Genomic DNA, 23,904 nt, shown 5'->3' on the forward strand with positions numbered 1-23,904 from the left:
AGTATTTTTCTTTTTCATTATTTTCTTCATAGGGCTTGACTGCAGCTTTCACACTGTGAGCATTCTTGGGGAAAAATATCACCTTTTTAGGTGCTGACTTGCAGCATAATCTAGGAGGAAAAAAATATATCATGTCAATTTCTGTAAATTTTTAACAGCACAATATCTCCATGCCTGGTGGGAAATCCTCAGCTTACACAGCTCATGTGAATGCATTGCACCCATATACCAAATACCAGTTCAGGGTGCGCTGTTCAGCTGCTGACCATTTCTGGAGGTGGAGTGACTGGAGCCGGGTAGAGGAGTACACAACATCAGAAGCCCGTAAGTTTATCTGACTCTTTGATGAGAAAATGTTGGACTTGTGAGGCCATATATTTTAGAATTAGTAGTCTAAAAACCTAACTTTTCAATTGATGGTAAATTGTCTACTGTGCAACTTGAGAAAATAAACTACCACTCTTATGTTTTTCTAAGCTCCTGCAAGAGGACCAGACATCTGGAGAGAGAGAAGTTCTTCTGGAGAAAGTCTAAAAATCTTCTGGAAGGTAGATAGGACACTTGAACTTTTAAATATTATGTATATTATTTAAAATATTATGTAATGTAACTGTATAAAAAAATATTTTCTTACACATTTATAAATTAGTGAACTGTATAGTCAGTAAACCAGACTGCTGTTCTTAGCTTTTTTTTTTTGGAACCATCCATTGAGACAAATATTTTTCCCCAAATGAAAATATTATTGAAATTTTATAATTTAAACATTGCATTGAGAAGCATTTCACAGGAAGAATTAAACTTTTTATGCATCCCAGTTGAAAAGTAAAAACTTGGAAACTTATGTGCTAATTCTTACTTGCATAACTTTTTTGGCTCATACTCTTATACAGACATCAGACTAGATCAGGAACATTAAATTCATATTTTCCTGTGTCTTCTTTTGTATATTGCATTTTGGTTTTAATGGTTTTTCTTTGTCTGTTCATAGCCCTTACCCCTTTCTGAAGCCAATGGGAGAATAATGTCTCACGAAGTGTCCTGCTACCTGCTAGAGACACCACTGGAGCATAAAGTAGTCACTGAACCCACAAACAGCACAGAGATAAAACTTGGAAAAAATGACTGTGTAATTAGCGTTGTAGCCAAAAACCAAGCAGGCTCGTCTCCTCCTTCAAGGATAACAAGCATGGAACTTCCAAATGGTGAGTGCTCCCAGCCATGAGTTAAACACCTTCAAAGCCAGAACGAGTTTGTTGATTGAAAAATAATGATTTGTTTGTTTGTGTTTATTTCCCCACCCAAATCTACTGGGTAGGGGAAAAAAATGCTTCTTTGCTTTCAGTGTAGTGTCTTGCCAATGAATCATCATCATGGCTAGGCTTTGCGAATGAAGATTTAGGAAGGCTCTATCCACCAATGAATCGTACTCTCTACATAAAGGAAGGGTGATAGTGTGCACTCTTTGCAGCTATTTGCACTTTCTGGAGACCTCCCAGGAACAAAATGAATGAGGCTTTAAAGCATTGGTGTGGATATTTAGGGAGCTGAGTTTATTTCTGTGTGTTCTTTTTGAGACACTGAGAAGTGTTATATGCTAAAGGGAATCAGAATAAAGTTTTGGGGGTGTTGTGTGCCTTTTTGAGGTGCGAATTGTCAGTTCAATGCCTCTGAGCTCTGCAGGAGAATATTAATTGGGCTGGTTGGTAAAGTGTTGGCATCCTCGTGCTAGGCAGACAGTGTTTGAAAAGGAGGTAGGGCTTTAGCTTCCCAATTAAAGCACTGCTGCTCTTGCTGAGGGCTTTTGTAAAGGGAGATAGCTGAGCCAGATAATGATTTTCTGCTCATAACGCTGAACCTGGGGAGAAGATAATATTGCACAAGGTTGTTGAGAGTCGGTGTTTCCTTGGCTGCCAGGAAGAGTATAATCTCCCAAAGCCCAAACCTCTAGCTCCAGATCTGGCTGATACTCTGCAGGGGGGACAGATTTACACAGCAAGGCCTCTCTCTGCTTGTTTGCCAGGAGCATGCATGGATCTGCTTCTCCTTGCCCACCTCATCATCATGGCTAGGCTTCGCGAACGAAGATTTAGGAAGGCTCTATCCATGTTTGTTACAGGCACGCTGATGGCTTATGAGGCCAATAAGAGATAGACATATCCAATTGCAAAAGTTACAGCAGAAAGACTCCTTAGGTAGTGTATTCAGCAAGAAACGATTCTTTCTGCATTGTCTTTTCTCCTCAAGAGTGATCCTGCGTACATTCTCAAAGGAAACGGCAGCGTTGTAGATGATGTGTCTCCAGGCCTCTCGATTGGAGGCCAAAGTAGACCAGTTATGGTGATCAATATGGCCAAGGCTGAGATGTTGTTTCAGGGAGTCCTTGTATCTTTTCTTCGGGGCTCCTCTCATGCGGCAGCCAGTGGCAAGTTCACCATAAAGCAAGATCTTAGGGAGGCGGTGGTCCTTCATCCTTGAGACGGGCCCTGCCCAGCGCAGCTGTGTTCTCATCAACATGGCCTCAATGCTTGTGACTGCTGCTTGTTCTAGAACAGATGTGTTGGTCACATGATCTGACCAGTGGATGTTTAGGATTGTTTAGGAGGCAGTGTTGATGGAAGCGTTCTAGGAGACGCAGGTGGTGGCAGTAGACGACCCATGCTTCGGAACCATATAAGAGAGTAGACAACACTATGGCTTTGTAAACACTGATCTTGGTACTTTTCTTCAAGTGTTTATTATGCCATACTCTTTTATGGAGTTTTCCAAAAGCACTATATGCCTTTGCTAACCTGTTGTCAATCTCCCCATCAATCTTACCATCTCAGGAGATGAGGCTACCCAGGTAATTAAACTGCTGGACTGATTTGAGCTCTGATTGGCCAATGGTGATGTGGGGATGATGGAAGGCTTCCTGAGGTGCAGGTTGATAGAGAACTTCCATCTTCTTTAAGCTGACTTCCAGCCCAAAGAGCTCAGCAGCATCTGCAAAGCAGGATGTTAAACGCTGCAGAGCTGCTTCTGTGTGGGCAACAAGGGCGGCGTCATCAGCATAAAGCAGCTCCCGGACAAGATGGTTTAAGGTCTTAGTGTGGTCCTTCAGTCGCCTCAGGTTGAAAAGGCTTCCATCAGTACGGTATCGAATGTAGATACCGTCCTGATCATCGAGGTCTGCCATGGCCCTTTGGAGCATCATGCTGAAAAAGATTGTGAAAAGGGTTGGAGCAAGAACGCAGCCTTGTTTCACACCATTCTTTATTAGAAAGGGCTCAGAAAGTGCACTGTCATATCTGACTTGGCCATGCTGATCCTCATGGAGTGAGATGATCATTTTAAGGAACTTGGGGGGACAACCTAAACATTCCAAAATCTGCCATAGACCTTTTCTGCTCACAGTATCGAAAGCCTTGGTGAGATCAACAAAGGTTACATAAAAACCTTTGTTCTGTTCCCTACACTTCTCCTGCAGTTGTCTGAGGACAAATACCATGTCTGTAGTACTCCTGTTGGCTCTGAAACCACACTGACTTTCAGGAAGAATTCCTTCTGCAATAGCGGATGTTAGTCTGTTCAAGAGTATTCTTGCCAGGATTTTGTCAGCAATGGAGAGCAGAGTAATGCCACGGTAATTTGAGTAATCAGGTTTAATTCCTTCTTATACAAAGTGATAATGACTGCATCTCAAAGGTCTGATGGTAGCTCGCCTAGTTCCCAGCAGCGCACCACAAACTCATGAAATTTAGCAGGGAGTGCAAGGCCCCCATGTTTCCAGACTTCGGGTGGAATTCCATCAACCCCAGCTGCCTTGCCGATTTTCACCTGCTGAATGGCCTTGAGGGTTTCTCCTAAAGTGGAGGCGGTATCCAATTCGTATTTCACCAGTTGTTGTGTGATGGACTGAATTACTGAGTCTTGGACTACACGGTTGGTACTGAAGAGAGTCTGAAAGTGTTCAGACCATCAATTCAGAATGGAGGTTTTATCTGTTAGAAGTGTTTGACCATCAGCGCTGAGTAGAGGGCTTTGGACCTGGTATGTAGGCCCGTATGCTGTTTTCAGGGCCTCATAGAATCCTTTGTGATCTCCCGTATCTGTGCATAATTGAGTTTTTTCAGCTAGGTCAATCCACCACTTGTTCTGGATGTCACGGAGTTTCTGCTGGAGCTTGCTGCATGCGAGACGAAAGGCCATTTTTCTTGCATGACAGGATGGCAGTGCAAGGTGTGCTTAGTGGGTGGTTCTCTTCTTCCTCAACAAATCCTGGATTTCTTGATTGTTTTCATCAAACCAGTCCTTGTTCTTCTTGAGGGAGAACCCTAAGGATTCTTCAGAGGACTGCAGGATGCTGTTTTTAATATGGTGCCAAATTGTTTCAGGAGAGGAATCTGCAGAATCTGTGGAATGGTTTTGGAGCCTGGTTTGAAGGTTTACCTGGAATCTGTCTCTTACTGTGGGTGATTGGAGATTGTTAACTTGGAGTCTTCTCCTTGGGATGCTGGCCCTTTTAGGTTTGAATTTGAGATTGAAGTTGAGTTTACAGCACACAAGCCGATGGTCTGTTTGGCATTCTACGCTGGGCATCACGCAGGTATGGTGGACATCGCGAACATCTCTCCATCGCACCAAGACATAATCAATGAGGTGCCAATGCTTAGATCGGGGGTGCATCCAGGTTGTCTTCAGACTATCTTTCTACTGAAAGATAGTATTAGTGATGGTGAGCTGTTGCTCCACACAGAATTCTAGCAGAAGTCGACCATTATCGTTGCAGTTTCCAACACCATACTTGCCTAATACTCCTTTCCATGTTTCAAAATTCTTACCTACTCTGGTGTTAAAATCACCAAGGATAATGATCTTATCATCTGCAGGCACCTTTTGGGTAAGGCTGTGCAGGTCAGTGTAGAATTTATCTTTTTCAGCAGGGTCAGCTTGGAGAGTTGGGGCATATACACTAAAGATGACAACATGTTGCTTGTTGTTTAGTGGAAGGTGTAGGGAGATAATGCAGTCAGAATGACCTGTCGGCAGATTTGGAACAGATTTCGAGTTTTGGAACAATAGAGTTTTTGATCATGAAGCCGACTCCTGAGAGATGTTTTTCAGTTCTGGGCTTACCTGACCAAAAGAGTGTGTAACCGGCACCATGTTCTCTGAGGCTGCCTTCCTCATGAAGGCGAACTTCACTGAGAGCAGCAATGTCGATGTTGAGACGAGCCAGTTCATGGGCAATTAGGGCGGAACGTCGCTCAGGACGTCCGCTATCCACAGAATCGAGCATGGTTCTGATGTTCCAACATGCTAGAGTTAATTTAGGTACACCTTTGGAGGCAGATGCGTGCCTTTGTCTTTTGATCTTTGTGTGACCGCGTTGGAAGAAGATGCCCGTTGGCCTGCAGTTGACCAGCCAGGTGAAGGTGGAGATGAGCTTTGTTTAGGCCACCTTTTCTAGGCCCCTCTCCGAGTGGAGCAAGCAGTGCTGTCTTTGAAAAGGCTGCTTGGTCGTTCAGGGTGCTGCCCCAAGAGACTGTCATCTCTGGTCAGTCTCAAATGACCAATATCCTGAACTGCCTGCATGCAGGGTTGGGTCTGTGGCTTCCAGTGCACCTTTCACCTGCCGTTTCGACCCTTGCCCGTCACTACAGGGCTTTTTGCATGTGGGTAAAGCCTTCAAGCCTGCGCAGTGAATATTTTAGGTGAGATGCAGTATGCGCTGAACTGGACCCACCCTTTAATCCTAAGGTTCATCTGCCAGGGCCGAGCGAGCTTGGACGGTGGCAGCGAGGTCCTCAGGACATAGGTTTGATTAGAGTGACCTTCTCTTAGATGGATGGCCTTACAGGGCTAAGCGAGCTCCATCTGCCCGGGTTTGGGATTAGAGTTGTCCTTCTCCTAGGATGACTGCCAGAAGGCTAACGAGCTCATCCTGCCCAAGGATGTATTGTATCTGACCCTGCGGTTTTGACCCGTCTGGCATGGGCGACCCTACCAAAGGCATGTACCATCGCCAGCATAGCTCGCAACCATATAGGGGTACACAGGCTACGTTCCTGTTAGAACGATTTGGGCAAGTCTTTCATTTCCTACTTTCCTATCACCTATCTATAAACAATCTGAAGGAGATACCCAGGAACAACCCTTTGTCCTGTCCACCATTCCAGGATGTAACAGAGCAAAGCAAATATATCCAGAACATGCCAAACCTGGGCAGTAGCCACAGGTGAACCAAAAACAAACAGACAAACAAACAAAGCAACCGTTCTGGCCCCAGTACCCATCCAAGGCAAGGGTGCCTTTCAAGGCCCCAGCCTGGCCAGGACCCCCATTATTTTAAAAGAACCCACTATCCACCCTGACCTTATCCTTCACCCACTGTGTTACCATATATCTTCAGGCGCACTGCTCACCTGCGACATTTCATACGGGATTGTCCCGCTCTCTCTCCTGCCAGTCGGAGGACCCCCTCGGCCTGCTCGACACCCTACTCTAATCCTTCCCCCCCCCACCCTTCCACCCCAAACCTGGAACAGCAAACCTCTGTGTGCTCGGAAGCTCCCCTCTCCTCTTTCATGAGGGCGCAGTACCCACCGGCAAGGCTCCCCTTCTCTCTCCTTTCTCCTGCCGCGGGGGCTGAACCGTGCGCGTGGTGCAGGAAGGTCCCGGCAGCCTGGGGTCCTGCCCGCGTGGCACGGGAAGGTCCCGGCAGCCTGGGGTCCTGCCCGCGTGGCACGGGAAGGTCCCAGCAGCCTGGGGTCCTGCCCGCGTGGCACGGGAAGGTCCCGGCAGTCTGGGGTTCCACCCGCGTGGCACGGGAAGGTCCCAGCAGCCCATTGCCCACCTAGAGAACAGGTATAACAGCTGCTGTCTTGCAGCTGAGCTTCTGATAAAACAGGCGCATCTCTCACAGGAAGAAGAGGGGTTTGGGTGAGATTCAGAGTGAGATGAAGAAACAATTTTTTTTCTATGTGAAGGAAAACCATTGTATGTAATGTTTCTTGAGCTTCTCCGAGAAACAAGTCACAGAATCACAGAATGGGTCAGGTTGGAAGGGACCACAATGGGTCAGCGGGTTCAACCTCCCTGCTCAATCAGGGTCATCCCAGAGCACATGGCACAGGATTCTGTCCTGATGGTTCTTGAATATCACTGGTGAGGGAGGGAGACTCCACAGCCTCTCTGGGAAGCCTGTTCAAGTGCACAGTCACCTGCACAGTAAAGAAGGTCTTCATCATATTGAGATGGAACTTCCTGTGCTCCAGTTTCTACCCATTGCCACTTGTCCTATTGCTTGGCACCACTAGGCAAAGCCTGGCTCCATCCTATTGGCACCTTCTCTTCAGATATTGATAGACATTGATGAGGTCCCCTCTCAGTCTTCTATTCTTGAGTCTGAACGGGCCCAACTCCCTCAGTTTTTCCTTCATAAGAGAGATGCTCCATTTCCTTAATCATCTTCGTTGCCCCCCACTGTACCCGCTCCAGAACCTCCACATCTTTCTTCTCCTGAGGAGCCCAGAACTGGACATGGCACCAACACCAGTACCTTAGAGTATGTTCTTAGTCTACTTGTTGGAGGGAAAAGTAATTGTATGGGACAGTTGATTGAAAGTGCTTGTAGAGCTCTCCTTGAGCAGGAAAAGAACAAAACTCTGGGAATCGGAGAGGTCTTGTAATAGGTTTGTGCTGTGGGATAGTTGATGGCAGCTAGAGGTTTGCATTCATTTATAGCTTTCACTCAAATATCTGAGGTCCCCTTTGGTGTTACCCAACTTGTACTCATTAAAGATTTGCTCCCAAGTTGGTATAGGAATTATCTGAGTCACTGACTGGAGTCATGAAAGATGACTCATTCACTGAACTGGATGACATTTTTGCCCAAACATCTTTTCTGTCTGCTTCCTGTGTACAGTCTGTAAGTGCTTTTAATGTCCATAAGAGAGCAGTGGCTCTGAAGCTGGAGATCTGCTGAGGTTGTCTGAAAACTGAAAACACAAACAAAGGATATTCTGCCTTAATTAATTTGTCGCTGTCTCTGCAAAGTGCTCTGAAGAGAGTCGGGGCATATAATCTGGTTGTTCCAGGCACTCCTACCACAGTAGTACTCTAGTCTAGTAGTTCGTTTCTCCTAGTCTACTTTGCAGCTATAAATGCATCAAAATGAGCAGTACTGCCCATGGTGAATTTCTAGTCATCCAGCTCAGGAAATGAAATTGAGTGTCGTGTATTTAAGCATTTTTCAGAGCACGTGGTCACAGTCAGTAAAACCTCTTTTCTGTAAATAGGAAAATTAAAGCCAGCTAATTAGAAATATTGTCTTTTCCAGCATCATAAAAGTGTAGTTTCACTGGATACATAGTAGTTTTTTTGGAAAAAATATGGAACCACTTGTGGAGTTGACTTGGTTTTTTAATCATATGTCTTTTTCTTGCCATGAGCAAGCTAGAAAAGGATTGTACACTTAGCTGTATGTTAAGATTATTTAAAAATAGACATTCTTCAACATTCACAGCATGTCTGTGAGAGCAAAGTTTTCATAGCACTGATTCCTAAAAGCTGTCCTTGCCCCTCAGCCTTCCATAGTTTATAGCTTTAATAAAATGAAATAATAGACTCAATAGAGAGCGTAAATGAGAACACTGAAAAAGGAAAACTAAAACCCTGAGATTGTTTTTGCAGATCTGTCATGGGGCCACTGCTTTTTTGGTGGCCTTTGGAAACCATCCCTTAGCTCTGCAGGGTCCCAGCTGATGGACAGCCATGGAAGGAAGCTGCAGGAATCAAAAGCTGTTCCCAGATCTGATCACTTCAAGGGAAGCTAAACCTTTGGTAATCAGAAACAAGAAAAATAGACAAAAGGCAAAGCTTGTTTGCTTTTGTTTTGTTTTGTCTGTTTGTTTGTTTAATTTACCCTTGGTAGACTGAAGCCTCCATAAAGATTGCCAGGGATGTGATTATTGCTGTTGATTCTTGGTGAAAAATGGTTGTCTGTGGTTGAGCGAGTGACAGCAAGACACTCTGAAAGAAACACAAAGCAAACCATTTGATGAAATGACAGCAGGAATTTATAGCTGGAGGCTCCTGCCAAATTGGTGTCAATTCATATTTGAATTTGACATCTGCTGTAAATCCTTACCTTGAAAAAGTGGTTTTTAAGCCAGTCCTGAGTTGCTGCATTTCTCGTCACCATACTTAAGGCTGGCTGAGGGATTTGCTGCAGGCTACGTCTGATTTTGAGCACTCCAGAAAGCACAGCTGAGTGCAACACAGTTGCACAGTTGTTGGATTTCACAGTTCATGCACACCTCTCGTTCTTAGAGATGACTGCCGTTTATAAAGCCATTGTGCTGTGTCTGGAAGGCTTTTTTCATCTTGGCCTATAGACAAGTGTCTGCCCTCTGATTGATTTTTGCGTCACCTTTGTTGCAGACAATATCATAACAGGACAGGCCATGGCAATGGGGAATGGAATTAATGTTTCTTGGGATTCTTACCCCAACATGACCTGTGGCTACGTAGTAAAATGGTGTCGTTCATCTGGGTCTGAACCCTGTATTGTGGACTGGCAGAAATTTCCTTCAAACACAACAAATGCAGTGATAAAATCTGGTAAGTCAAAAATAATTTCTTACTGGTCTTTCTGGAAACCCTGAGGAGCGAGTGGAGTGGGAGCAGTACCAATGCTATAGGTTGAAGATTGTTTCATTGCTGCATACTTGTGTAAATAAATGAAATCCTTCTTGGTACTATGTTTATTTTAATTTTTTACACAGTCTTGCCAAATCCAAATACCAGTCTTGAGTTAACTTTTATCATCCTGTGTTTATTAACTGTTTTGAAATTACCTCTTCTAGCTATACCCAACAATTTCCTAACTCAGCCTAATGCATAATGTTTAATCTAGGGTTTGGGGTTTTATTTGGATTCCAAACATAAACAGTGCTGCTCAGGATGGGGGAAGACTAATCCGTTGTTTTTACATGAGGCAGATTTTTTTAAGTGTGACCTCCATGTGTTGGCTTGCTGTCAACAATTGAAATTTCCTGGAACAGGGCACATTCCAGGTCTCTAGATGCTGGTGGGCAGATCAGGGAAATGAAACTCAGCTGTGGTGCGACTAGGAGGAGCAGAAGAGGAAAGAGAGGACCCATGAAAGATATAGGATTTTTTTCTCTGCTGTCTCAAACGGTGTATATTTGCTTTTTAGAAGAGTTTAGTATAAAAGTCTCCATTCAGGAAAACAACTTGAAGCTGTGTACGTAGGAAAGTTGAGGGGGAGTGAGACCCAGGAGGGTGGGGGCAATATGCTTTTCTGTCTGTAATTACAACACTGTGTCCATGTTGTTTTGTTTTGTGCTATCTAGAGCTTGCTTTTTTCAAGCAGACAATACCATGTCTGTCCAACAATGCACTGCCCTACTCCTGAGCTTTTCCCTGGAATGGTTCTTGCAGCACATTGTGGGAGTTATCAAGCTGCTAGGGCTGGGCTCAAGTGGGCAAATCCACCTCTGTGCTTAATCCAGTCAGGAGAATCTCTCAAACTGGACCTGGATGCTTTACCCACTTTACTTCTGTGTAGTTTCACACTGGCATCTTGTTTAGAAAAAATCTTGAAAGTATAGTACAGCCCTGACTTGAAAAAAGCCCAGAAAGTGGTGAATTATTTACATGTTGTAGCATCAAACACCTATGTCTTCATCAAACACATGCGAAGCGTAATTTTTAAGACTGTTTGTTTTTTAAAGTCAATTCAGGACTGAAGTTCATTGCTAGGGTGCTTCAGTATCACTTTTGAGCGTTATTTCCATATCTTTCATACTGTTGCTCCAATAAGACTGGTTATTTCAAATTGTATTTGTATTTCTGAGGAGGAGGCAGGATCTACATGGTTGCTGTGGGAGGAAAGGAAGAGGATTATTTCTGGTAACTTCAGTTTGTGTTTACCTATGGAAAGAGCAATTTATGCAATTTGAGTAGCTTGTTTTGAATCCTCTTTGTTTAGTACTAAATTTTCTCCGGGAGCCAGATTAGGTTACTGCTTCTGAACCACATCTGATGGCATGGCTTTTGTAGGAATTACAAGTAAAGATGGTATTTATGCCATTACACTTTGTAATTTTTTAATACATATTTATTTAATAGTCATATGGAACTTAAAAGCATCATTCTTCAGAAGTGAAATATTCTTACAGCAATTTTCTCTTGCAGCTCTGTTTAAACCTGGCGTGAGATACAACTTTTCAGTGTATGGCTGCAAATCCACTGGATATCAGTTGTTGAAAAACATAACTGGCTATATGAAAGAGCTGCGTAAGTGCACTTTATCATTCAGGATCTCTACAGAGTGAATTTAGACTGTTTTTAGCTCAGTGTTGGCAGAAGAAGATTAAGACCAGAATCACCATGCAGTACTACTGACTTGTGTTTGTTCTCTGTGTATAACTGTAATATATTTCTCCAGCCAGTTCCAAGCATGCAATAACCCCATGTTCTCCAGCTTGTGTGGTGGCACAGAGGTTCACTCTGAAGACAGTGGTCTTCACAATTGGAGGCACAGGCATAATTTGAAACACATGGCTGACATCACTTCTGCAGGAGAGGAGGCAACTTCTTTGATTCATCAAGTCAAAGTAAACTTTTGAGCACATTTGGTACAGCTCAGCAAATATAAAAAGTGTCCATAACATTTCTGTTTGAAAACGCTTCTTAGACCAAAACTAGAACTCAGAGCACAAGCCACTTTGGGAATTGTGCTTGTATTCTGTCTCATACCAATCCTGTCTGGGTAACTGGGGTTTGACCCAGGGCTGAACTTCGCTGGCCTGGAGATACATTAGTGTCTGAATGCTTTCTGTTCCCAGGTGTCTGAACATGACTTTACCCTTTAAGACCACAGCTGTATTGTATTGTATTGTATTGTAATTACAACACCCATTTTGCTTTGAAGTTCAATGTGTGATCTGCTAGAATAGTTTGCCTGGAAAACTGAATTGCTGACATAATCTGAGCCCTTGGAAAGGCAGTTGTTTATTTCATTGCTAAGGTTGAAGGTGAGGTTAAGGCAATATTACCAGAAACTCAACTTTCAATCATTTGTATATCTGTAAAAATTCTGAACAGTTTCCCAGAAGAGTTTTCCATATGTGTTCTGACCAGATCAGGAGTTTTCAAGGTATAAAGAGTTTGGGGGACTAAAAATGCATTGAACGTGCGGAGGAAACTTATTAGGAACTGAGAATGTATTCATGTTGCACAAGAGCACAGATTCATTGTAAAACTTCAGATTCACTTTTGGACAGATAACCAAGAGAAAAATGGATGCATTCTTAAGCATGCTTTTAGCATTGGTAGATCAAAGCCGAATGTCAGGCTAAGTCCTGGTGCATGTGACCTTTCAGTAGGCTTCAGTTATTGGAATAAGGACTTGCAAAGACTGCTAAGAGTAGCTCTTTTAAGCTAAGATAGATTTCCATGATAGGAATGTGGAGTTTGTTTAATTTTAGGAAAAGCTATGAAGTTAAAGCCTTTAAAAGCTAAGTCATTTGTATCCTCTGAATGTTTATAGAATCTTTCAGGGCTTGTTGCAGGAAGAAGGGTATTTACATGTATGAGTCTGTAAGAAGGCTGACTGAAAGAAATTTTTATTTCAGCATCTGTTAGTAGATAATACTGGAGTAAATAATAACAATGAGACCAAGGTAGTTGTACTTCTGTAGCATTACCTATTAAGTCTTTTCACATGTTCTTAACAGCGAGAGAAAAAGTGTTGAGGAAAAGGTTGGAAATGCTAACCCTGAAATAAAACTGATTAAACACTTACATGGTTTCAGCGTTTAATGTTAAGGTGATTTCTTACTAGTTTCTTTCTTCATAATTCTCCCTACAGCTCCAAAAAGTGCACCAAATTTTACTGTCGAAGAAACTTCTTCAGATTCTATATTGGTAAGATGGGAAGATATTCCTATTGAAGAATGCCGAGGGTTTTTAAAAGGATATCTTCTTTCCTTTGCAAAAGGTGAAAAAGATGCTTTAAAGCCTAGACTTACAGAATCAGGTAAATGGATTATATAGATTACAACTTCCTTGCTTATTTTGTCTTCCTTTTTTTCTTTTTTTTTCCTTTTTTAAAAAAAAATAATTTCACTTTAATAAAAAAGATGCTTTAATAATAATTCATTTGCATTACTCATTGGCATAACTGGCCCCTGATATGTGACAAAGGCATTTAAAATAACCAGCTCCTTGTGTGGTTAGCACAGTTGTTTTTTAATATAAAGCAAAAGTTGGAGAAAACCCTGGCTCAGTCAGGCCATAAAGTTGTGCAGTGACTAAGCAGCAATGTGTCACACTGTCCTGTGCACAGATACCCTGAGTAGATGAGACAGGAGGAGGTTACATGGCTGTATTTAATAGGGTATATTCTTTCAGTGCCCATTTTGTACAGAACTGAAGCCTGACTCACACTGACATAAGAGGACAAGCAGGAGTGTAAGGAAATGAGGTCACTCTGCAGTGGCAACACCACACTCCTGTGCTGTTTGGTGCTGTATAAGCAACCAGCATTGATAGGATTCCTTATTTCAGTTTTCCTTTACACAGACTGTTCTTCAGGTTTCATATGCTGGCTTCAAGAAAGTTTTGCTAAAGCTCAGGCTGTCTTTGTGAATCCTTTCTTACACAGTTATGCTTTTCTGACTGCTTCCAAAAAAACAGGGAATCCAGAACTTAAAGTTAACAACATCACTAACTTAACACAGAAGTCTATGAAAATACTTGATCTTCAAGGGAAAACAAGTTACCAGCTGGAGCTACAAGCCTACACTGCTGGTGGGTTGAGCCCTCCAAACAGCCTCTATGTGGTGACAAAGGAGGACTGTAAGTTGATTATCCCTGTTCATTAATAGTCTTAAGTACAGGAGCTGTACAATGTATATAAAGCTGAGCTTATTTCGTTGGATTTTTTCTGGTCTCCTTAGGTAGTTTGGGCCTATAGTCTGATATTTCCTTTATTTAGTTGGTTATTTATAAATACAAAAATTGATACAGTTCAGGGTGAGGGAAAGATCCTTTCTTATTGCAGCTACTTTGTAGTTCATGGTAACGTATGCAAGAAAAATAACTTCTAAGCTACTACTAAATATGGTGCAGTCTGAGCTTAGTCTTCTCAAGCAGCTAGTTGTTCTGTCAGGTTTCCCATGATGAATATCTGCTACTAGATGGTGGGAAGAAAGACATTGTGGAAATATTTATCATTTTCAGAATTGTAAACAGATGCCTCTCTGCTTTGAATTCAGTTTTATTGATCCCCTGACAGAAACAAACACAAAAAGGCAATTAGAAAAAAAAGAGATTGACTTTGGGGAATGAGAGAAAAAGAAAAGTATTTCTAATAAAAGACACTGTAGTGCAACTGAAATACATGAAAAATCAAATTTGGGACACTTAATATCAATGGAGGAAGGCAGTGGGAATGTGTTGGAGCTAAAACCTGGGGATTAGAAGCCTTGTAAACCATATAAGAGACAGTGCAGTTAGTGCAATGAGTTGTTGGCCTATAAGAGCCATTACCAAAGGCTTGGCCAGCTCAGGTAGCATGAAAGTGCAATTCCGGTGCTTAATGAGAACAGAATCACAGTGGGATTGGTCTTGTGCAGCACATGAAGCCTTTTGCGATTAAGCAATCAGATAGAAGTATCTGCTGATTCCTGTAGTTGTCACTGAATCAGCTCTGTTTATTGGGTGGACTTTTGCCCTTCCAGCCCAGAGGAAGGGTAATGGTATAGGTCACACTTTGCAGTCCGCTGTTACATAAGTTTGATGAAATGGTCTTTAATCATCGTGGATGTTGCAAAAGGCCTAAAACTTGCTGATAACTTTGGATATATATTTACTGTCCTTCCCTTTTTTATCCCCCAGCTGTAGGATTAATCATTGCAATTCTCATCCCCGTGGCAGTGGTGGTGCTGCTTGGAGTGGTGGCCAGCATCTTCTGCTACCGAAAGAGGGAATGGTGAGTGCCTGCATTCAGTTCTCATCTTTTCCTGGAAGGGTTGGTTTCAGTGCTAGGGTATTCCACCATTGTAGTCATTCTTTGTTGTCTCTAAGTACCCAAAGATGTCAGTGGGCTTTGTTCAAAGTTGGATGGCAAAAACACCTTGTAGAAGGAGACACATTAGAGAGAGGTCAGAGTGAGGAATGCAAAAAGGTTTTTCAGGAGCCTGTCTCCCAGTGAGCACTGTTTATAAATGGTTCCCAGATGGAAATAAACTGGCAACATACTGTAATTTGTGCCATCCACAAACACTCAGGTAAACATCTCATCTTTACTTTTAGTAAATGTGACATATCAAGTTTCCGTACTTAAAAAAAAAAAGAAAGTTGCTGTTTTTTCCATTATGCTCAGGGAAAGTTCAATGCACTAAATCTTTGCACCAGATGTCTTCAGTATTCTGAATTAAAGAGAAACGTCCTGACTCCTTTTGTGTATTTGCAATCTGTTTCAAGCCTTGCTAACTTATAGAAGTTTATTCTTTCATCTTTAAAGGATTAAAGAAACATTTTATCCAGAGATCCCGAATCCTGAGAACAGTAAGGCACTGCAGTTTCAGAGGAACATCTGCGAGGTAACTCTGATTTTAAATCTAGTATTTTAAACTCTTGAAAGATATTGCAAGTTAAAGAATTCTTTTGCAAACCTTGACTCATCTGTTCCAATTGCAGAAAAAACCCTGTGGCAGGGGGAAACAAGCCAGTTTACTGAGTAACTTCGGTCAGGTTGTTTTTAGTGTAGTTATTTGTAATGTTTGCAATAGGAAAGGACTGCTGCATTTCTCTTTTCCTGAACTAATGAGAAGTGTCAGTATGTGATAACGATGTGGGAGTAACACACCGGTCTTCGTGACAGTGTTAGCAGAAGTAGAAAGTATGGGGATGTGTATATGCCATATCCTAACCTCCTGGTAATTACATTAGATGGAAGTGGGCATTTAAACAGCCTTCTGGAATGGGTTATACAAAGCTGAGATTTGGAGAAAGAGATCTCAAACACTTACTGCAAGATCTCAAGTCTCTTTAGTTTGTGTAAAATACTTTTAACATTAACAGGAATATGTGAAGAGCCAAAAAATCATAACCAGTTTTTGTGGTTATAGTGTATAAATGGCTGTGGGATGAGTACAATCCACAAGTGACATACTGGTGTAATTTGGGCGAGTTGTTGCTTTCATGTTTTCCAGATTTTTTAGCTAAGTCTTTCCCCCTTCTCCTTTTTCTCACTTCAGGGGAATAAGACACTTAAAACACTGGAAATGAACCCATGCACCCCCAATAGTGTTGAAGTGGTGGAAACACAGTCTGCAGCTCCCAAGATTGAAGACACGGAGATGATGTCCCCAGCAGCAGACACCACCGTGCCTGAAGATGGCTCTGACTCAGAAATGGAGAACCATGTTGTTGTGTCCTACTGCCCCCCTATCATTGAGGAGGAGATCTCAAATCCCCCTACTGATGAACCTGGGGGGTCATCTCAGGTGGTTTACATTGACATCCAATCCATGTATCAGCCTCAAATTAAATCAGAGGAGGAGCCAGAAATAGACGTAGTGACTACAGCAGGCTATAAGCCACAAATGCAGCTGTCCGTCAATGCTATGAATACAGAGAGTCGCTCACCTGTGGAGGAAGAATTGGATAAAACTGCAGGTTACAGACCTCAAGCAAACACAAATGCCTGGAACATGGACACTCCAGACTCTCCTGGATCAGTTGAAAGCAACAATGAAAATGCATCCTTTGGGAGCCCGTGCTCCATTAATTCCCGACAGTTTCTTCTTCCCCCAAAGGATGATGAAGACTCTCCTAAACCCATTAACATAGGGTGGTCCTTCACACATTTTTTTCAGAACAAACCAAATGATTAACAGTGAGTCCTTGTTGCTCCTGAACCAGCCTTCTAAATAAGCTTTTATTCCCAATGTTGTAAAGAAAGCAAGAAGAAAAGTGCAAAAAGCATGAATTATTCTTGGAGACAGTCAGCAGAAGTTCTAGTGAGCTGAACGTTACCATGTTTGAGTTAGTGAAAGTGTTAATATTCCATTGTAATAGAGGCCGAAAGGCAAAAATTATAGCAATTTAATTATTACTCTAGTAAAATATATTGGATATACGGGGTACTGAGTTTAGAGCCCCTATAATCATAGTCAAAGAACTCTGCCTGCCTTCACATAGTGCTCCAAGATTAACATAGTCTCATGCAACTTATAACTTGGAAAGATTGCTTTGCTTTGTTGTAGTTGTTCTCAACCATGCAGACTCAAATGATGCAGCCCCAACAGGTTTCCTTACTGAAGGTTTCATTTATCACAAATGTCAGCCTAATACACAGAAACAGTGTAGTTGGAAACTGTTGAGATCTTTTACCTAGTTATAAACTAAGAGCAAATGAGAGTGCTATTTTTTCCTTCTCTTATATGGAGAGTTATTGTCACTGTTTAACACTTCTGAAGCAATGGCCATTCAAACCTGTTGCTTTTTAACTAGACACTAGTTTCTGTACCTACTGTACAATGTTTATTCAATGTTTGACTCAGGGGTACAAACTTGGGGGGAAAAAGTGTAACACTGATTGAAACCTCAATAAGAACTGCATAAAGTTTAAAATTTCCTTTTTTTTTTTTTTTAACTTAGAATGCTCTATATTTTTTCTATCATTTGGTTAAGGAGTTAATCTTTCCTAAGGTATTGCACTAATGCATTTTGTATTTAATAGCTTCTGCTCCAGACCTCCTGCTTCAAAGTGGTACAGTACTCCATTCACCCTTAGTGTCCAGCAGTCTTTGCACTATGCGGTAATTTAAGCCATGAGGAAATCTCTGTCTGCTCACATTAGCTGTCCAAGCTGCTTGGCATGCGAAATTAGAGGTAGTAGTACTAGCTCCTTGAGAAGAAATTGCTCTTTGGATGGTCTTTATTGTATTAGCTTTGTATTGCCTGCTGCCTGGCTGATCTCAAGTGTCTACCCCACAGGACCTTCTCTACAAATCCTACCTGGGACTACAGAGTAGGATTTCTCTAGTGGCAGGGAGAAACCCAAGGAGGTTTTAATGTGGCTATTTCTACCTCTCCTTTACCAGATATGCGATGCAAAGAAAGCTTAAATTATGTACATTTTTGTGCTTAAAGGAGTGTTCAGAACAATCATCTTTTAACATGCTTGTTTTCACTTATGCATCTCTAGACAGTTGTAACTGTAAACTGTAACTGTAAACTATTTCACTGTGTAAACTTCAGACTGTGGCATACATGGATTTCACTAGCATACAGGAGAAACTTTCTAACTTACCTGTTTGTTACTGTAAAACACAGTGGTGAGGTGTCATATGTTAAACAGCGTGATCAAAAAGGGTCTCCATAAAGCCCTAACCATTTTTTTTTTTAGACCTCCATTTCGTTAGTTACTTTGTGGTAATTGCAGCAATGGATGGTGCAGTTTCAACTGTTGGCATGTCTCTGCCTTCTCTGTAGAATGAAAATACAAAGGTATTTCAAAACTGACAAAAACGCACAACACTAAATAGTATCCAAATCATCATCAGTAACAACTGCTCATGTGTGCCTTCTGGAAGACTGAACTGTGAAGAAGTGAAAAATAGTTCAGTCTGCAGATCTGGCAGGGGTGGCAAAGTGTCTCTGAAAAGACGTAAAGCACAGATAGGATTCGGCTTTTGAGGTTGAGTCTTGGAGTATTAAGGCTGCGAATGAAAAGACAGGCAGTGAAAAGAGTGATGTCCATTTGTCATCAGACATCAGCACAAGAGAAAGTTTCATGGCCTCTTATTCAGAACACTAATACATGAAAGGAAGCAGTTCTACCCATTGTGCTTAATAGTTGACAAGTGGCTAAATCCTGATAGTAACAAACCTTTTTCACAATACCTCTTTATTAGAGCATTTCTTTTCGCTAGTGTAGATTTGGCCTAATGTGTTTATCTCCTAAGAGGAATTTTAGCTTGTGCTGTCATATGCTTTTAATTGAAAGCAGAAGATGTCATGGACAGTGTATGAGTAGTGGTTTGCATTTTTTCATAGAGCAGTTTCAAAATGCAGAGGAGCAATCAGTATTGTATGGTGATCCAAATGAAAAAACCCTCTGTAGCAGAACAGTTGATCATGAAGAATAACTGTGCTTTTCATATGCCTGTGTATTGCAAGAAACAAAATCAAACTGAAGTTTGAGAGTACTAGCAATTTTTAATTGAGCAGACTGGAAGTCAGGGCGGCTGCAGAGGACACACTGAGCTCATAGGCAGCAGCCTAAGACCATTTGCAGTGCTCCCATGGTGAATCACTTACACACAAGCATCACATACTCAGGTTTCTCCATGTGCTGCTCTTCCTATTCAGTAAAGGCAACAACATTTTAAATTGGTCCATTTCTAAGTGACTAGGTAGGGGAAAGCTCCACAAATACATGGTTTGCCTTGATACTCTCTCATCTAATTATTAATTTTTTTTTTTTTTTTTTAAACTCTGACCATACCTTTTATTTGACTGATGTTCTTACTTCCAGGATGCGGGGCAGAAGAGTCCTGTTGACAGCAACAGCTTCAGTAAGAGAAGAGTAGGGCAAATGCAGGAGAGACATAGGCTTGTGCAGTATCTGTAGCATCATTATTGCTTAATAGTTATGAACCAGCAAGCAGTTGTCATTCTAGCACTTGGAAGCTCAGCTGCTTCACGTCTGTGGTTTCCTTTGAGCCTATTCAGTGCTGCCAATGTCTATCTCAGATTTTCAGCAGTGAATCCAAATGCTAGATGCGTAGTGAGAGGTTGAGTGCTAATGTTGTGATCATGTGAAGACACCTCTAGGTGCATGGAGCTGTAAGGAAGAATGACAAGGACTGTCAGGGAATGGACTTGCTTTCTGAGCCCAAGTGCCATGTTAAACTAGTAAAACATCTTTAGGAATGTCTTTGTACCAAATTCACTTTCAAAGCATGGTGCTCTTTAGCCTCTAAATGCTTTGATAATAATTGTAAGCTTCAGAGGGGATCAGACTTCTTGTACTAGTGCCTTTGGGCTTCCTGGTGAGCCTCTTCAGACAATTTTTTTCTGAAAAATACCTTAGGAAGCTTGAAGTACTGCATTTCCTTACCATCACTTTCTGAAAGATCTTGTTCCTTTATAGATGATCTATTTTGTTTTAGTTCTTTTGGTTTTTTGTTTCTCTTTCTAGAAGAATAGAAAGTGCAGCTTTTAAAAAATTTAAAAAAAAAAAAAAAAACACAAACAAACCAACCAACCAACAAACAAACAAAAAAAATAAAACCACAAAAAACCAACAGCAGACTTCCAGAAGGGATATGACCAGAAGGGATTATGTCCAAAACACTATTATGCCTAACTCCGTGCATCAATCCTCAAGTTGGATCAGTATTCAGAGATGTAGGGTATTAATGCCAAGCAGTTGCTTTCTGAAGAAAATCATCAGTTCTGCTGCTTTTTATTTTTGAGCCATGCCTGTCATATGTGACAATTTGGGGTTTGTAATGGGTTTTTTGTACTGTTCACTGTATGCATGGAACATCAGTCACATTTGATGTAATGTTGTGCACTTTCCTATTTGACACATTCATTATTTTTGTTGTTCTGACATGCAGTGAGATCTGGGATCACAGGTTTGTGTGTTAAATTTTGGGATGGTAGATCTGCATGTGATATACCTCACAGAATTACTAGTTAATATATCAACAAAATAGTAAGCTAATATTACAGGCAGGCAGTGAATTACCTCCCCTGCTATGCAGTGGCTGTATAGGCAGACTTCGAACCTGAAAACTGATGTTTGCTGTGGTAAGCTGTCTTTATTATCCCTAGCTGCTGCTTTCATGGGTAAACCATTTCCAAAGGGAACCAGTGGCCGTGTTGTCTGTCACGGCACAATTGGCAAATGCGCCGTGTTTCTTCGTCTTGGATTGATGTGGGGGACCAGAACTTTCCTTGGCTAAGAACACGGCAGCAGCACACTCCTGCTGACCTCAAGTTTTAGGCTGCTCTGAAAAGGCATATTCAGGCTGCCTTTTTGTTGTTGTTGTTGTTGTTGACAGGTTCAGCAGGGTAAAGCTTAGGGCTGTGGTGTTTCCTGTGATTGTGTCCTCCAGGACACTTAGTTGAACATGAATAGTAGCAAAAATGAAGGCAGTTGGATGCAGTGGAGAGAGAAGGCATTTAGACATCACTCTGAAAAGGCAATGAGAAATTGTTTGCTCTGTTTTTAAATAAATACTGCTTTGCAAATAGAATACTTATATCCCTACAAGTAGATAGAAATGTAGTAAAAGAATTTTGAATACATAAGGAAAATGTAACATTCAGAGAATCAGGTTGCTGCCGAGGCTCTGTGTACCATGAACCTATGGAGAGCTTCCCATGTAAGTAGCATCTTCAGTTCCACCACAGACTTTGATGAAGATTTCAGTGCAAAAGACATTAATATTTTTAACACTACGTCCTAACCCCTTATGGACACGTGTGCCTGCATCGTTATGTATCTAGGTGCATATGGCAGAGGAATTTGGCTTGCAATTGCCAGAGTGATTTATTTTTGGAGCCCTCTGCATGAATATATGCCTTCTGAGATGCAGTTTCACCTTGAGGAAGCAGCTGCCATCTGCACTCCTCCCAACACACTACACAGTGCTCGTGATGCTGTGCATTAAGTGGTGCCCTCTGTGGCTGATGCTCAGAGATACTGTTGGCACTTCACAATATTTGGTTTTGGCTTTTTCATTCCGTTTTCCTTAGCAAACCTGGAAACACAGTCCAAGAGCCCAAATGCTAGACAAGGATTCAGAAATGCTGGAGTGTTTAAAAACTAATTTCATTATGTTTAGAACTGATTAAAATTATTAAATATCTCCTTAGAAGCTGGAAAAGTTTATTCCATAAAGATTTTCTTTCCCCTCCCCCATTTATATAACTTTGGATTTTCCCCAGAGTTTCTAAGATAGCCAGTGTTTGTTTCCTCTCTGCATGTTATGCAAACAAACCTCAGATGGTATTGGCAGGGTTTCTGTAACTTTGCAAGTTGTCCCAGGGTGCATGACAATACTTTTCCCCTACAAAAATTCTATTAATTCCTTCTGCTTTTACAATAATAAAAATATCTCAGAGAACTTCTGCATTTTGGAGGGCAGGGATTCAGTGTCCCTGTGCAGGTGAGCTGTTCTGGCAGAGTGTTTCATGAGAGGACAGGAATAATCCCTCTCTCTTCTTGAGACAGCACTGCCCAGGTGACTTTTTGCAGCAGAACAGTTGAAATCCTTATTTTTTAATGTGACATCTAACAAAATCTCTAGGTAGGTTTTTGGACAGTCCCAAATCTGCACTTTGACTGTTGCTACAGGAGTGGAGGTGTATGCACAACTTCCACAAGAAGCTTCAATATCTTTGCAACTCATTTGGTCTCATGTTGTGCAAAATGTAGCGAGTAAAACTGACCCAGGGACGAAGCAAAAAATTAAATGCTCTCATTTTCATTATTTGGATTAAGAAAAACTTAAAAAATAAATAGCTCAAGCAGGGCAAGGTAAAATAGAAACTGGCAAGGTCGCACTCTTTAATAGTAATAAAAAAAAAAAAAGAATTCTTGAACATCACTTTGTCAGTGTTTCCTTAATGTGATTCAAGAGTGGCTTAGGATGAACAACAATTTTATGTTTCATAGGATGTCATAAAAGTTTGTGAAGCAGGGGATAGCAAAAAGAGAAGACAACTGAATCAACTCTTATCTGAAATCCTACTTGAAGGTAACAATAATTTGAACTTTGAGACTGTTGTGGTGCATAAAACAGCAGAACTGGTGGAATCATACAGGTCACCCCAAAAAAACACACAACATTGTATTATAATGCTGTAACATTAAAAATACATACTGTGAACAGGTTCAATTTTTTTTAGCTCTTTTTATACCATATTTTTTACAGCATAAATAATTTGTTTAGAGATGTTTTTATGTTCTGTTTTTACAAAGATTTTAATGGACTTTTGTTTAATACTAGTGAAGATATTACTTGCCAATTTGATATAGTCATCTGTAGAAATTAATTCTGAGAATATTTTGTCAGCTTGATGTACTGATTTAGTCTTCATAACACACTAAATGTAATCAGTCATTCAACGTCTTTTTGTTGCTGAATGATACTGAAGTTTTCCAGCTTCCAAATCCGCTATTGAAAAAGTACTTTTACAATTTTAGGAAAATCATCACAAGGCACTTTAATGAAGGTGTAGCATGCCAAGTAAAATACTGATTCAACAAAGTATATCAATATGAAAATTTATCAGCTAAGCAGTTAAACAAATGCATGCTTGAAAAAGGAAGCATGGGATCATGTTGGGGATATAATATTTCAGTGTGGCAGTTGACATTTAAGACTAACCTAACATTAAGATGTAACTTTGCCTATGTTTTAAACCTAGTTTGCTTGCTTGTTGTAATTCCTGTTGTATTGCTTGGGTGTCTAAAAGTACGCATGTATTTAACAATTTTTGCCATACAATTGCCATGAAATTTAATAAATATATTTTCTTACACTCTTAAATGTATTCATATTCCTTGCTCTCATGTTTGTTTTTTAGGTAAGAGTTAAATTCTGCTCATGCTCCAGTACAAACAGAGTTATTCTAATTTTGTGCCAGAGTAAATAACCACAGGATCTGGCAAGCACAGCCTTGGCTTCCTGATAGGCAGAGTGGGTAGTAACACAGATACTCCCCAAGCAGCTTCTCCTGGGCACAACATGCTGTAGCATGTGCATACAAGGTTCACTGAAGCCCTCCTGCTCTATGATGCAGTGATAAGAAGAAGGCCAGTTCACTTACCTGTGTCTTCCTGAGCTTATGGCTCTA

The 23,904-nt window shown here is 41.2% G+C and overlaps 1 protein-coding gene across 8 annotated transcripts in view; it reads left to right on the plus strand.

The window, feature by feature from the left end:
- LIFR (LIF receptor subunit alpha) overlaps positions 1–23,597 on the plus strand; it is a 94,238-nt gene extending 70,641 nt beyond the window's left edge. For all 8 annotated transcript variants that reach the window (XM_064641738.1, XM_064641733.1, XM_064641737.1 and 5 more), the window contains 10 exons: positions 159–324; positions 478–548; positions 992–1,205; positions 9,427–9,606; positions 11,206–11,307; positions 12,884–13,051; positions 13,711–13,872; positions 14,914–15,007; positions 15,542–15,620; positions 16,278–23,597. In XM_064641738.1, the coding sequence (XP_064497808.1) occupies positions 159–324; positions 478–548; positions 992–1,205; positions 9,427–9,606; positions 11,206–11,307; positions 12,884–13,051; positions 13,711–13,872; positions 14,914–15,007; positions 15,542–15,620; positions 16,278–16,916 (1,875 nt within the window). In that variant the 3' untranslated portion in view covers positions 16,917–23,597. The remainder of the gene's footprint in view (positions 1–158; positions 325–477; positions 549–991; positions 1,206–9,426; positions 9,607–11,205; positions 11,308–12,883; positions 13,052–13,710; positions 13,873–14,913; positions 15,008–15,541; positions 15,621–16,277) is intronic.
- Positions 23,598–23,904: the final 307 nt, after the last annotated feature.

This window comes from Pseudopipra pipra, chromosome Z, assembly GCF_036250125.1.
Source record: "Pseudopipra pipra isolate bDixPip1 chromosome Z, bDixPip1.hap1, whole genome shotgun sequence".
Classification (NCBI taxonomy): domain Eukaryota; kingdom Metazoa; phylum Chordata; class Aves; order Passeriformes; family Pipridae; genus Pseudopipra; species Pseudopipra pipra.